The sequence below is a fragment of the Maniola jurtina genome, chromosome 14, assembly GCF_905333055.1.
Source record: "Maniola jurtina chromosome 14, ilManJurt1.1, whole genome shotgun sequence".
In the NCBI taxonomy this organism is placed as follows: domain Eukaryota; kingdom Metazoa; phylum Arthropoda; class Insecta; order Lepidoptera; family Nymphalidae; genus Maniola; species Maniola jurtina.
In genome coordinates this window covers 6,721,061-6,737,346 of record NC_060042.1, presented here as the reverse complement: position 1 = coordinate 6,737,346, position 16,286 = coordinate 6,721,061, and the positions used below count along the sequence as shown (strand labels likewise).

The 16,286-nt window shown below is 36.0% G+C and overlaps 2 protein-coding genes across 4 annotated transcripts; one reads left to right on the top strand and one right to left on the bottom strand.

Annotated features, from left to right (window-relative positions):
- The first annotated feature begins 1,791 nt into the window (after window positions 1–1,791).
- Window positions 1,792–16,259, top strand: LOC123872077. Its single transcript, XM_045916207.1, has 8 exons — window positions 1,792–1,940; window positions 3,728–3,879; window positions 4,367–4,545; window positions 4,923–5,797; window positions 13,289–13,440; window positions 13,555–13,733; window positions 14,098–15,004; window positions 16,192–16,259. Exons 1-7 carry the CDS (start codon window positions 1,899–1,901, stop codon window positions 14,985–14,987), a joined length of 2,469 nt encoding a protein of 822 aa, XP_045772163.1. The 5' UTR covers window positions 1,792–1,898; the 3' UTR covers window positions 14,988–15,004; window positions 16,192–16,259.
- Window positions 5,836–10,690, bottom strand: LOC123871722. 3 transcript variants are annotated; one of them, XM_045915640.1, is made up of 5 exons: window positions 10,415–10,690; window positions 9,634–9,780; window positions 7,854–8,050; window positions 7,174–7,332; window positions 5,836–7,076 (listed from the first exon to the last, which is right to left on the bottom strand). In XM_045915640.1, exons 1-5 carry the CDS (start codon window positions 10,538–10,540, stop codon window positions 6,149–6,151), a joined length of 1,557 nt encoding a protein of 518 aa, XP_045771596.1. In that variant the 5' UTR covers window positions 10,541–10,690; the 3' UTR covers window positions 5,836–6,148. The 3 variants fall into 3 exon arrangements, with proteins under 3 accessions (XP_045771596.1, XP_045771598.1, XP_045771597.1); XM_045915642.1 differs by lacking the exon at window positions 7,174–7,332; XM_045915641.1 differs by lacking the exon at window positions 9,634–9,780.
- Window positions 16,260–16,286: the final 27 nt, after the last annotated feature.

Sequence of the window (16,286 nt, the reverse complement as noted above, 5' to 3'; positions counted from 1 at the left end):
TTCCTGTTGACCTAGAATCATGAAATTTGGCAGGTAGTAAGTCTTATAGCACAAGTAAAGGAAAAATCTGAAAACAGTGAATTTGGGGTTACACCCCAAAAAATTAAAATAACGAACGACAGGGTCTTTTTCACGGGCTCGGGCCTCGAGGCGCAGCCTCCTTAACCAGGTAGGGCGCGGGGTATTCGCGTTACCCTGTTATTACCTAATTTTAAGCAAAAAAATTAAAAATGTGTTCACGAAAAAATTAATTTACAAAATCACATATATTATGTAGATGGCGCAGTCCGTCATTAACTTGCAGTCTTCTGTATTAAAGTGTTGGGTATATAACAGTTAATCCATCTTGTACGATGGTACAGAACTCTTCGTGTGCGAGTCTAACTCGCACTTGACCAGTTATTTATCTAAATGTCAGACACTAACGCAATACATGCTTGTTATACTGTATGTTCCAGTGTTATATTATTTGCATTTTCGTAATATAAAAATGTATTTCAAAAATTGTATACTTGGTATTATAGATTAATTTATATTTTCATTTTTATTTACTTATAAGTACATATTTCCAACATCTACGTACCTATCTTTATGTAATTGTTATGCTGTGCATTTTGAAATAAATTAACAATTTTTTTCACAGCTCTTTGAATTTGAAAATCGCTTTGATTGTTCCCTCCCTGTGCGTAATTTACCCAAGCAAAGGTACTTATCAGTGAAGTATCAATTTCATCACCTTACTTCTACTGTTGCATGATTCAGAATTGAATATAACATTAACATTTTTACTTAAGAGTTATGAAATGAAAACCAAGAAGTTTGACCTTCTACATATTTGATATTGTATACCCTCATGGTTATAACGACCCGAGAGCACAAAATATTTGTAATATGCAGTACTATACCGAGAGACCATAGGAACTTTTGAGGAAGTGCTTGATAATATAAGTTGGTTGTTCTGCATTGGGTTTTTGTATGGTAGAAACTATAGAACCAGCGGAACGTGTTTTAACAAAATTCTGCTGGGACCTATTGACTAATGCCAAAAAGTTACATCCATATCCATATAATATTATAAATGCTAAAGTGTGTCTGTCTGTCTGTTACGTTTTCACGGCCCAACCGCTGAACCGATTTTAATGAAATTTGGTATAGACTTGGGATACATCCCGGGGAAGAAGGACATAGGCTACTTTTTATCCCAGAAAATCAAAGAGTTCCTACGGGATTTCAAAAAACCGAACTCCACGCGGGCAAAGACGCGGGCATCCTCTAGTATTTTATAAACTACTAGCTGACACATCACGGCTTCGCAAGGGTGAACGTATATACATATATGTATATACATAATAGGTACCTACTTGTATAGCCTGGAATAACGTACTTTTCAAATGGTGAAAGAGTTTTGAAATTGGATGAGTAGTTTCAGAGATTACCTCCTACATCCAAACTTACCCCTTTATAATATTAGTATGTAAAGATAAAATTACACAGCAACAGTTTCATTTTCGAGTAGGTAGGTATGTATGAGATTTTTACAGTGGTAGATGAGTACGACGATGAATGAAAATGACTGAATGAAATACGTTTAAAGTAAACCAACACAAAAAGAGAAAGACCTAAGGATAAATAAAAGAAAAAGATATTTTTTTTAAGCTACTACGTGCTAGTTTGCCATAATAACTACGTCGTACCATCTTTTAAAATTACAACTTATTGTAGTTATTACGCTCCTCCTGAAAATTTCCTACGGGCTCTTGGGCCATTAGTAAAAACTCGAGAATAAACGGGTTTGCCGCAAGTTGGTCTACTTCTTTACATAACTAGCAAGCAACAAGCCGAAGTGAACCGCTGTAGCACTATATCTGAATACACTAGTCCGAAAAGACGTTCAAAACATGTATAGTAACCATAATAGTGTAATAATAAAAAATGAAAAGGTAAGAGTTTTCAATTTTCTTTTTCGGTAATGGCATACGTGTATTATATTATACATATAAATCTGTTTAATGAAGTCAATAAGTTTAGTGTTTGTGTTTATTGTTTTTGATAGAATTCGTGTGTGTTACAAAACCGTAAGTATAAAATGGTTCTTCAATTTTGAAATACTTTTCTTGAATGAAAGAAATAATAAAAACAATAGTCAGTAGGTTAAAAAAATTAGGCGTGTGGTTTTTGGACGAAACCTTTTTCTTAAATAGAAACAAGAAGCTTTTTATTTGTCTTCTATTTAGTCATCTATTTAGCGACATTTTACTTAGTCATTTATGAAAGCAGATGCGTAGCGATCATGTAGCGATGGACATGTTAGTGAAAGTAACCATCTCGATTGCCTTATCTTCTGGCAAGAAAATATTGTCTCACGTCTTTAGGGAGGAAATGATTTTCTTGGATTAAAGAAAATTGTTTTGACTTAATTAAATATGATTTAGATGAAGAAATCCTTTTTATCTGTGTGGTTTAGCTAATTTTACCTATACCTAGTGACAAAGGGTACCATGATCCTGATGATCATGATGATGAGTGGTTGGTGGGTTCCACCCAGATCCCTTGGTAGGTACATACTCATCCTCGTATTATCTCTGGGCTTTGGTACAACGATACGAGTAAAACTTGCTTATAATATTATGTATTTTTGTACGAATTTTAATAACGTACAGTAAAAAAATCAAATCAAAAAAAAAATTGTTAGTTGAGGAGCTGGTGAACAAAATTGTGTATTTACAATTGACATCAAAATACTTTTTTTTTAATCTGAACATTTTTAGCCCACTGAATACTAACCTGAACTCATATCCAAGCAAAACAGCCTAAAACTGTACTGAAATTGAGTCCCAATTTCATGATTTCGATCACTGAATACAAACTTGAACTTGAATTTCTAAGCAAAATGGGCTAAAACTACAAAACAATGCTAAATACCATTAAGTCCAAAGTATGAGCTTACAATTAAAACGGTACAATTGCATTAATGTTTCAAGAGCTTTCACTGAATTTTTTGCTCCTCTTGTGAAATTTTATTTCGTGTAAAATTACTTACCTCGCCAGCTCCTCAATTATGTTTCATAATTATTCAACTAATTAATTATCAACTGGGAGGTGTGGCTAAACTCGTAATTCATGCTTGCTGAGTGCCTGGCACGATTTATGAAAATAAGTCATTTCCGTTTACATTTTGCAATTGAATGTAACAGTACGTTCATTTGTTTTCGTTGTATTTAAAGTGTAAACTAGGTATTTGGCTGTTGGTTTTTGTTCGTGTAGTTTGTACAAGTGTTTAGTTTAGGTTATTTTTTCACCTCCCAAATATATTATTACCAATGCTGCAGACTTTCGTGAGACTGATTTAGGATTGCGTAAAGGTAATAATCAAATATAAGTGCTTACCTAATCAATTAATGTCACAATTTTCCATTCGAGCATGTTTTTACCACGTTTTCGAACTACTAGATAGGTATTAGGGTCGATCAAAACATAAACGAGATTTTTTTTCGTAAATATTGTGTAATAATAAAATTACGTAGTTACATAGAAAAATAAAATAAAATTACACATTATTTTTTTACATTTTCCTCTGCATTTGAAAAGTCAATTATAATAATAAACATAATCTGTACTATATGTATTACCTCAAATGTGAAAATGAAATAGATAATAGATTACAAATCAGACGACTAACAAATAAAGAAATGGGAGGTTTTACAGTTTTGTATATTTATGTTTACAGATGCTTCTGAGAACATTATTTCTACTAACGTGCCTAGCTACTCATATAAATTCCTACGCTCAACAAGAACCGCTTGGCACTCTATACCGATGGAAGCAAATTGAGTTCGCTTTTCCGACTGCGCGGCATCGTCAGCTGGCCTTACAAAATGGGTAAAATGATCTATCTTTGTTAATCAATTTTCACGAAACAAATCTAACTGGTATAAATCATATTGTACTATAGCCATAATTGAAAACACGAAAGAATATAGGCTCACTGTTCATTTTGTTGGTCCGTAAAATATTGCATACGGTAGATAGATCCAAACTCAAATGATGAGGCTCAAGAGGCTTTTTAAATGTTTGATCCGCAGCGCGGCTTATTCAGTTGTTACTACAGTCCATTTATTTTAGGTTTTTATTAAATCTGCGCTGTAATTAACACTTCCCGGATTATTTCCTTAAATATACATTTTAATAGAATAGGTAAGTAAGTACCACAAGTTTATAGAACTTAGTAGTACCACAGTAATAGTGTCCAACAGGAGGCTTAGTATTATTACTATCGAGAAACAGAAGCCATACAATAAGCACCAAATATTAGATGGTACCGTTGTTAGTTATTTCACGTTTTAATTTCCTAAAACCTATATTCCAGGCAATTCAATCAAATCAACGTTATTCCACTGGGTGTGGAAAGATGGAAAGATCGGCTTTTTGTAAGCACGCCCCGTTGGAAAAGAGGCGTTCCAGCATCGCTATCCGCGCTACCTGTCACGGCACGGGAGGAATCTCCTTCGCTGACACCGTTCCCTAGTTGGGACTGGCACACTGCAGGTTGTCATTTTTTCATTCATTAGAATTTACGTTACTTTTACTATTTAACCAACGTGACGATCGCATCCGACCGACGAAAGCATCCAGCTTTTGTTTCTCTAACGCCGATTGAACTGAAAATGTTTTAAACGAGTGCTGAGCGCCAGGTTGCAGCTGGAAGTTGATGTGCAATTACAATTTCGAAGTAGAGCTCCTTGTTGAGTTAGGTGAATGACAAACGTTTAGGACTAAAAGCTAAGAAGCTTTTGTATTCAAACAGGCTGTGGCTCAGACAAAACAAAAATAGTTATTTTCATGTATTACCTAAGTGATCAATTCATTGTTAGCATTGAAATAAAAACATTCAAATGTTATCCCATTTTAATTTCGCGTTACAGGTAACTGCACTGGCTTCACGTCTATCTTCAGGATGAGTATAGATCACTGCGGAGTCATGTGGGCCATCGACTCTGGACAAGTGGAAGCTTTCGAAACACCACGCCAACTATGTCCGCCTACACTTTTTGCTATCAATTTGGAGACAGACACTGTTCTCGGACGTTATCCTATACCCAGCGAATTTGTTTTACAAAACTCTCTCATTACAAATCTTATAGTCGACACGAGAGATTCTGAATGTAATGATTTACACGTCTATATTGCCGATGCTTGGCGATTCGGGCTTATTGTTTTTAGAGCTGCGGATGCAATGTTCTGGCGGTTTAGCCACTACACATTCTACCCAGAACCGCTGTTATCAAATTACACACTTCACGGATTAAACTATCAATGGTCTGATGGTCTCTTTGGAATGTCTTTAGGTCAAATGAATCGCGGAGACCGACCACTTTATTATCACTCTATGTCCAGCTCTCTGGAGTTCGTGGTGCAAACTTCTGTAATACGAGATCCTTCACGCGTAAGTAACGCTGTTGATGAGTTTAGACTCCTCGGCGAGAGTCGCGGTCCGAGGGGCCAGGTTTCCGCTGCAGCTATAGACCGCAACGGTGTCATGTTCTTTAACCTTATATCTCTAGATAGTATTGGATGTTGGAACACGCGCACACCTTACAAGATTGAAAATTTAGATATTGTAGCGCAAAATAATAACACGTTAGTTTTTCCTAATGACTTAAGAATAGATCACGAAGTTCCACAGATTGTGTGGATAATAACAAACCGGTTACCTATGTATCAATTTAATTTAATTGATCCTAATCAGTTTAATTACAGACTAATGTATCTGGAGCCGAACACCGCTATTCGCAGCACTGTTTGCTGGAATTAAGTTTTCTGTCTAAGATGGTAATTGTTAAATATCAATCATTGAATAAAGCTTTTGGATTTTACTTATATATGAAGTTTTATTTAAGTTCTATTGAGGTGGTATTCAAGATTCAACTATGAAACCAATAGTTATTTACTTGTTTAGAATTGGTTATTGATCTATTAATTATTTGTCCGAATTAACAATTTCGTCACGGTTATCATGTCTTTCTTTGTGCCCTGCTCCTCTTTTGGTCATTGCGTATGCTCTAGTCACATTCATTAACCCTTCCTAAAAGAAATTTTATTTAACATGTTTAAATGTTAATTCAAGCATCAATTTTTTTGATATTGATTGTTACCTACTTTTCCTATGTTTAGAAGAGTTAGTGCTAGATCTATCTGAATTATCAGTATTGTTACTACCACTAGATGACGTTGACGGTTTTCTTTTATTTTTGCTAAGATTTAAAATACCTTCTGAATTTGAATTTTTTGTATTTAGATTATCTTCACTCTTCTTTGATTCAGCAGAAGCATCCACTCTCTCAGTGACACTCTTTATTGTTCTACTTGAATCCATTTTTGAATTATTTGTAACTTGTTTATTTTCTGAACCTTCAGAAATGTTTTTAGAACATTGCTCATTTATCTTTTCTTGTGAATTTATATGTATGTGACTGGATTTTTGTGTCGTCAAATTGTTTTTCAACTTCGGATTAATAGTGTATGTTGATACTTCTTTAGTAGATTTGGCAGACTGGGAACTAGAACTACTTCTAACTGCATGTACTTTACTTTCTGATGTATTTAAAGCGCCTAATATATCTGGTTTTTTTCCGAAAATCTGTGGATAATCGCGCAAATATGAAGCGATTCCTCCTTTACTATTTCCAACTAAGAGAGGTGTGTCTGTTTCTTCAGAAGGCATAGCGGTGCATTCTTGATTGTGGCTCGGTAGAACCGCTTGCGAATTAGAATTTAAATTTCCAATCGGTTCTGCATTTTCTTTTTTCAAATAAGCACCTATCCGCAACAGCATTAATACAAACTGTTCAAGAATGCGGTCCGTAGCACGAGGTACCATTACTTCGATACCAAACCAGTCTTCATCTGTGCCTATATCTGATACAGTTCTGTTAGAAGTAACGGACAAGGGACACAGAGCATCTAAAGGAGACGTTATGTCTACGTAACTGGCTACTGGTGACCCTTTTTTTGATTCGAGAATACTTGTTAGAGTTGGTGTGGCCATTTTGTCTGGCAATGATGTTTGCTCGGAGTAACTGTTAGACAATAATATTAAACCATCGTTATTGTCATATTTTATTAATAATTAGGTAGGTATATTTAGGTACATTTGGTTATAATATGGCAACTTACAGACTGGCAATAAGTTTTTCGCGTAACTGATCTTCACCTTGTAAAGACTTAGTTCGACGTCTACGTACGGCTAATTCCAATCCGCAATCAAGGTCTTTCGAAGGCAATACCGTCGGGAATGTTTTGAATACTGACGCCATTTTTAAATTGTGATAATATCTACAGGGACAAACAAATATTTCAAATATAATGAAATTTTAATCGCTTGTCTGTTTATTTGTTGTAGTATCGCATTAACTACTGGTCTGTTTGATTGTGATATAAAACATTGAGATTTCTCCAAAAATGTTTTTCATGGATCTTTTAGTTGATAAATTGCTATTTTGCAATATTAATTACTAGAGGATGCCCGCGACTACGTCCGCGTGGATTTAGTTTTTAATAGATCGCGTGGGAACTGTTCGATTTTCCGGGATAAAAAGTTATATTATATTAATTACAGGGACGCAAGCTACCTCTGTACCAAACATACAAATCGGTTAAACGGATGGGTCTTTAAGAACTCTTTTTTCGAACTCGATTTTCTGGGATAAAAAGTAGCCTACGCCCATCCCCGGGATATAAGCTTACTCTATATCGAATTTCGTCAGAAACGGTTAAACTGTTGGGCCGTGAAAAGGTAGCAGACAGACAGACACACTTTCGCATTTATAATATTAATATGGATTATCTATACTTACCCAAAAATAAGCATCCACATATAAAACGCGGGCACGATCGAAGCCAGCTTGATAATGACGAATCTAATACAAGGTGGTCGAGCCGGTCCCAGGAGGACACAGGTACCAAGCCCGATTGCCAGGCTCGTCAGCTCACACAGCAGATTTCTTATTGCAGCTAGTAGAAGCCATGGGAGCACTAAAGTGGGACGTTCTTCCTGTTGAGTTGTAAGTTTCATAGGCCGTGAATCCCCAGCCAACGTTCTACAGATCCGAGTTTTTCGGTAACTTCTGACTAGATAGGTAATCAAAGACCGGTCTTTTATTTTCATCCAATACGAAAAACTAGACCTATATTTTGTTTATGTAGATGTCCAAGTTGTCAGTACACTTTTGCGAAAACTTATGAGTTATAAAACTCTGAACTGTAGAACGTTACATAATATGGGAACGAGATTAACATGTACGAGTAGCCAGTAGGTACCTACTCGTGTCTACATGGGATTCCGATGACAGAAATCTACTTATAATCTTGTTAGATTTTTACTTATTTAGATTTCTGTGATTCTGAGCTTTTCTTAGTCTTAGGCTCTCTGAAATAGATGTAACTCTAATAAAGCGACCACTACTGGTATTATACGATTGTTTTATTATTTGAGCAACTATTATATCTTTGTGTAAGAAAAGGTGTACACTTATTGTAAGGTTATTTTTAAAAATTGATTTGAGTTGTCAAAAATAATATAAAATTATTAATTTACCTAATGCAGGTAGTTTGATAAAATCGATATTTCGCTCATTCGATGTCATACAATCTGTTGCTAGGAGGCCAACAAGATTGAACTTGCATAAATACGGGTGTTTCGAAGGTTTTAGTTTAGTCTCCTTCTGAGATTCGGAGCGATATCGCATATTTTCGGTATTTGGATTGTGAACTGAATAATTAGATGTTGTGATAGCAATCACGCTCTAATTAAATTATTTATTTAAAACTCTCGGATAACCTTACACATTAAACTTGTGTTTTTTTGTGTTGGTTTTGGAGAGGACATTCCAATAATTCGATAAAAATATTTCAATAATACCTGCTTTTCTGAGTGACGCCAATATTATGTAGGTAGCACCTACAAGGTACCTAGTCTTTACTCATATATTAATTTACTTCTATGCCTAATCACTACGCGCAGTTAGGTACGCCTTAAGTTACTCATCATCTCTTGAGTCAAAGAGTCAAAGTAGGTAACTCAAAAAATATAGCTACAATGTTCTATAGGCGCACAGCCACGCACAGCTAATAGGTTATGAATTGATTGATCATTCATTGGAATGCAGTCATAATAATTAAGCTCCAATCGATATACCATCACAGAATAATAATAATATAATGATCGACTACCTATTTGACACAATTTATAAACAATGGTTTACTAAGGTGAATGCACATTTATCCGAGCCGAATGCATAACGGGTCGAACAAAACGAATTTTAGAATTCTGTATATGAAATCTCATGAATCCTCTCACACTTTCCCGCTTCGAATCGCCCGAATCGGCGTGCGTGGTGCACCGAATGTGCGTTCATCTTAAAAATAATAGCGTCTCTTCTCTTAGGTCGCAAATATCGCAATCAGTATTATTGTGTAGATACATTTAGTAACTTAAAAGTTTCGCTTTGGATAATCTAGGTAGGAACTACCTACCTACCTACTTAATAGGACCACAAAAAGCAACAATTCTGGGATGTCACGATCATCGAATTATAAGTTGGTAAGGTAAGTACATGATATGAATAAGTAACAAACCAAAAATACAGGATACAACAGCACAATGTAAGAGGCAAGGTAGACGTAAACCGTGAAACATTGGGCCAGCATCAAACCAGAGATCATGGTGCGGATTGCCCGTTGAACGGGGAGCGATATCTCCGGAGGCATCTTCATTTGCCATACCTTGAGAAAGTATAAAACTGGTCAAGTGCGTATAAAAAGACAAATAATAATAGGTAGGGTTCTGTAGTCAATAATATGCTAATTGCTTTGGCAATCATTATTTCTTCTTATAGTTTTTTCATTAGGAACGACAAGCTTAATTCGCTATAATCCGCCATAACACATAAATCTGTATGAAACGACGCGGTGCAGCATGCGATATGCACCGCCCTCTTTGCCACTACTAAATCTGCAGGAAAGCAAGTAACTCAAGCAATACCACACAACACCAGGACTCCTCAGTATTACAACACAGGCCAAAGATATTAAGTATAATTTATATATTAATACCAGTAGAAAAGGGGGTGGTCAGTTTCAATGAACTCTCTAGCTGAAAGCTCTACCTCTCGTTTAAGGGATCATAGTGTAAGGATAGTATGTTATTACCTACCAGGCAGAGCTAGAGTAATCGTGCGGCAAGGAAGCGACCCGAGGGGCTCCCAATAATTCCGGGATCTTTAATGGCAGAGTCGTTTTGGTCGTCATTTACTTAACGTGATTTCTAAGTCGTCCGAGTACTGTCTCTCTCCTTATATTGTGGTATAGGTACCTAATCAGTACATGATACAGCTGATAAATTACATATTATAGGCACCTGTTTAAGATTAGCGTTTACTTTGAAAAGTGTAGCATCGAAGATTGTCCGCAAAAGTCCAAGTAGCGTCCACAGGCATACCTCAGACTGTAAGCTCATTCCTACGTAAGACAGTATGTTTAACATGTTTTTTGATACGATATGCTTCTATTTTAAAAATGAACAGTTATTGTATTTACATTGTTTTTGAATAGTTTTTGATTTGTTTGTTGTTTAGATTATGGACTGTGCAAAAGACTATGTTTGTTGTGGTTTTGATGAATTATTTATTTTATGTCACGGCAATATCAATCATAGTATGTTTGAGTGACGTACTTAGTCTGAACTTTTTTAAAAGTTAATATGTATTGTAATGATATCTAGTGCAGACAACAAAGTGATCCTATAAAGTTTCCTTTCTTCCTTTTGAGGTATTGAACCCTTACTCTATGTATGGAACTAGGAATCAGCTTAGCATTCTGTATTCGTATTATAGCATATTCTGAACTAGGCTTCAGTGTTTCAAGCCGGCTCCAGAGTCCAGACTCAGCTGAGGCATGAGGCCATGTTAAGGATAAAACGTCACGATCGCTTATAATATTATGAATTGTAGGAAAGCTGGAAAGCTCAACCTATATGTATATACATATATGCTGCCTGCTATAACCCATAATATATTTGGGTAAAAATTATTGAATAGGTAAATAAAAGCATTACGTTTTTCAGAAAAATGGCGGATTTTTATTAGGGCCGGCGCACATAATATGGCGGAGCACGGCGGAGCGCAGCGCAGAGCATGCCCGCGAAGTTTTCTAATCGCGTGACACATTACGCGAATTTCTACCAGAGAATGCACGAGCACGCGCTGACTGCGCGCGGATGCGCGAGTATCCGCACGGATGCACAATTGATTTTAGATATTATTTCAATGAGGACAATGTCGACAATACTTTGACTGTGAAAAATGTTCTGCGCTGAGCTCCGCTATATGTGCGCCGGCCCTTAGGCTACTATTTTTAAATAGAGTAGGTACATAGGTAGGTACACACAGAAATTAATATCCGCCTTTTCAGGACGGCAACTAGAATTTGAAAGTTGATTTGACTTTGATCTCCCCTTCCATCTGTGCGATATTGTTTTTAGCTATGGTTTTTAGTTTATAGCATTAAATGATTTTTATTGTGCATTACCTACCTATACATTGACTTTAGGGCCGGAACACATCAATGCGTAGGTTTACCGCGGTCCGCGTTCGCCGCACCATAACATCAAGGCGCCATTCTACGTGACTACTAGTCAAATCAGTGAATTTTTATTAAACGTCAAAATGCTCGCTTAGTAAGGGAGCTTGTATGAAATTCACAGATGTGACGTCACACATATTTGGCATAATTGGACGTACTTTTTTAATTAAATCGATAATTTAAAATAGTTAACAAACTTAAAATTAACATAGGACGTGGATTTTACGAATTTTCGAAGTCCCTTTATTCAATGACTCCTAATAAATAATTTATTTGAGACATAGGCATCATTCCAGTTATAGAAGTATTTGATCAATTAAGCTCTCGCAGTAATGCCGCTCCGTTTCTGCTGAACCTAAAAGTTTTACGACATCGTGAAACTTTCAGCAGGCTCAGCCGCCGTCGTCGCGAGGCTGATGTTCCAACCAACAAGCAGTTGCAAGAGGATACGTCTAGTGAGAGTTTATATACCTATTATCTAACTGCTTATATGCGTCTCAATACTTTTGCATTTTGCCGCACCATACCTACTACAGGGGCAGTAATGCTATGGTAGCGACGCCACACCGTTGTGATGTGTCCTCAGTCCCATGTATTTTTTTTAGCCACATGGCTATAAAAGCACGAGGTAAACTGCTTTAAGTACCTACTTGTTGTTTTGCTCTAATCTTTTATATAAGTTATGTAATAAATTATCGGCGTTGCACATTAGCTAAATACACTAATCCGAAAAGACGTTCATAAACCAAACATAAGTGTGGTAAATCAAAACATGAAAAGGTAAGGAGTTTTCAGTGTTTAAAGTTTATGCAAAGGCAAATTTTAGAATTCTTTCGGAATCATGAATAAAAGCGTACACTCTACGTCCCACATAGGATTTAGCTGTAGTTCGCGTAGACGATATGACGATTTCTGGTAGATTGTGTGTCTATCACTTATTTTAGACTGTGTGTAAGTGTATTGCAAAGTTAGGCATCTCTGAGTATACCAATTTTCTGCAATTAAAAAAATATATTAAAAAAAAATTTGAATAATAAATAATAATCAGCCGCTTTGCCCCACACGACATAATCCTGTGGATCATCAATAAAATTGTCTAATTTTCCTGACAGCGAAAGCAGTTGAGCTGAGTTTTCCGCTAGTGTCTCTATAGTACTATGAGCGCCCCATTGAATCTGAATCAGTAACCTGAAAATGTACAGTGACTCACTTCATTACCTATTTCTACGTTAATGGTATATAGGTAGTCAGAAACCTTCCCACAAGTCGACATGTATAAAGTTTCAACTCAATACGATATTATAAAGGATGCCTGCATAGATAGGTTCGTTACCAGACAGATACCTATACAAACATTAAATTTTGTTCATTATTTTTAACCCCCGACCCAAAAAGAGAGGTTTTTTTAAGCTTGACGTGTGTATCTGTGTATCTGTCTGTGGCATCGTAGCTCCTAAACGAATGAACCGATTTTAATTTAGTTTTATTTGTTTGAAAGGTGGGTTGATCGTGAGTGTTCTTAGCTATATAATCAAAGAAAATCGGTTCAACCGTTTGAAAGTTATCAGCTCTTTTTTAGTTTTCTTATGGGGGGTTTTGTGTCGGGGTTTTTTTTTAATTTTGAGTTATTTTTACAATAATTTCTTTGCAGATGCTTTTGAGATCTCTGTTATTAGTGGCATTTCTAACTACGAGTTTAAATGGCTATGCTCAATATAATCCACTGGGCACCCTTTACCGATGGAAGCAAATTGACTTTGCTTTTCCAACAGCTCTACATCGTCAACTGGCCATACAAAACGAGTAAAGTATCTAAATACATTCAGTAATAAGTAATTTTTCAAGACACATTTAAATAGCATAAAAATTCCACATAGTTTTAAATTCTTTGTACCTATCTTAAAGTAAATATTTCAGGCAATTTAACCAAACCAATGTGATTCCGTTGAGTGTGGGAAGATGGAAAGATCGGCTTTTTATGAGCACTCCCCGTTGGAGAAGAGGCGTCCCAGCATCTCTGTCAGTGCTGCCTGTCACGGCACGGGAGAAATCTCCTTTGCTGACACCGTTCCCTAGTTGGGATTGGCACACTGCAGGTTGGTTTATTCCTCCTATACGAGCTAGGAAAGCTAGAAAATACAAGTGTAAATTAAAAATTTTATAACACCCTCGACAAGTGAAGGTTACAGTAATAACTAGAAAAGAGCTGATAACTGTCAAACGGCTGAACCGATTTTCTTGGATTATAGCTAAGAACACTCTAGATCAAGCCACCTTTCAAACAAAAATAACTAAATTAAAATCGGTTCATTAGTTTAGGAGCTACGATGCCACAGACAGACACACAGATACACATGATACCAGATACACAGATACACATGTCAAACTTATAACACCCCTCTTTTTGCGTCGGGGGTTCAAAAATAATTAGAAAAATTATTTGTGGAATTTTTTTGACAGACAACTGCACCGGTTTCACATCTATTGTCAGGATGAGCATAGACCACTGCGGAGTCATGTGGGCCCTCGACACTGGACAAGTAGGAGCTTTCGACACACCACGCCAATTATGCCCGCCCACACTTTTTGCCATAGACTTAGAAACAGATACAGTTCTTGCACGTTTCCCTATCCCCACCGAATTTATTTTACAAAACACTCTCTTGGTAAATCTCATAGTAGACACAATAGATGCTCAATGCAGGGATTCACATGTTTATATTGCCGATGCTTGGCGATTTGGGCTGCTCGTGTTTAGGGCTGCCGATGCATCGTTCTGGCGGTTTAGCCACTACACGTTCTACCCGGAACCTTTACTATCAAATTACTCGATTCACGGAATAAACTATCAATGGGCTGATGGTATCTTTGGGATGTCTCTAGGCCAAATAAATCTCAGAAATCGACTGCTTTATTATCACTCATTGTCAAGCTCTCTGGCATTTTCGGTGCCAACTTCAGTGATACGAGATCCTTCGCGTGTAAATAATTCTGTTGGCGAGTTTAAGCTCCTTGGCGACAGTCGCGGTTTGAGGGGGCAAGTGTCCATTGCAGCTGTAGACCGCAATGGTGTCATGTTCTTTAACCTAGTTTCCCTCGACAGTATCGGGTGTTGGAATACGCGCAAAGCTTACAGGATTAAAAATTTAGACATTGTTGCGCAAAACAATTACACCCTAATATTTCCTATCGACTTGCAAGTAGACCATGAATTCCAACAGACTGTGTGGATAATAACAAACCGATTACCTATGTATCAGTTTAATTTAATTGATCCGAATCAGTTTAATTACAGACTAATGTATTTGGAACCGAACACCGCTATTCGTAGCACTGTTTGCCGGAATTGAGTTTTCTGTCTAAGATGGTAATTGTTAAAAAAAATTACATTAAAATAAATAAAACATTTTACTATAAAAAAGTAGTTTTATTTGAAACCGTGCACGATAGTATAATTATTTAATATAGAATTAAGAAAGTAAGTACCTACTGCTAAATTATATTGCCTGATCTTACTATATTGTTGTTAGCTAATGAGCACCTACTCCATATACCTACGGGTTACCGGGAAATATGTCACGACTCACGATATCCTAAGAGGAGGGCATTAGCTATCAAACGATTCCTAAAGTGCTTATGCAAGCCTGGCTGTGTGCAAATGTGTATCGTTTTCGATTTTTCGAGTTATAAGTAATTTTTTTTTCGTTTCTAGGTAAAGGCCACTTTAAAAATTAATAAAAAAACGAAACAAATTATTCCATTATATATTTTTTATTTCTTGCTGGTACAAATCCTTGTTAATATTAAACAGTAATAAAACAAGAAGATGCTTTCTCGAAGATTGCTTTTGTTTTATTAAGTATGTTGTAATGTTGTACTGTTATTACCTACTAGGTATTTTAACCATACAATTTCAAAACAGTATGTACCTAGGTATGTAAAGTACGCTGTGTAATAAAAATTTAAATATGCCTTAATTTTCAAACCAGATAACATTTAAATTGGCGCCTACTACCGACGGACGCGGCAGTAGGTCTTAGGGCTGCCCCTAAATATGTGTGTATGTATATAGAATTGCACTATGCATCGCTTCTGCGTTATACTGTTGGAGAAATATGGAAAGTATAATATTATAGTACGTAAGATACTATATTTTAGTTAGATTGACTTTTAGTCTGTAATGACACAATTAACAATGAGATTAAATTACAGAAATTTATTTTTAAATATTGTAATTATTTATTTTTATTTTATTTAGTATTGTACACCTTCTTTATTGTACACACACATTAGAGGAAAACAAGTATACTCAAGAAATTATATAACGGGTGCAAGAGCGACCTTATTGCTAAAGCAATTTTTTACAGGCAGAGAAAGGATTTAACTGACCAGAGCGCAGGACGGTGCAAGAACTAATTAAAATGAATAAGCTTAAAAGTACATAATATATTAAATATAGATATTAGAATACAAATTAAATTGTATAATATAAACATAATAAATATCTTAATCTTAATATAATAATCTTTTCATAAAATTCTTTCTTATTTACAGCTTATTACTGAAATAATGAAATAATTTACTGAAACGGTGGCAACCCTAGTGGGTCCGGCACGAGTCATCATCAACGTAAAGCTGTATCGCTAAAC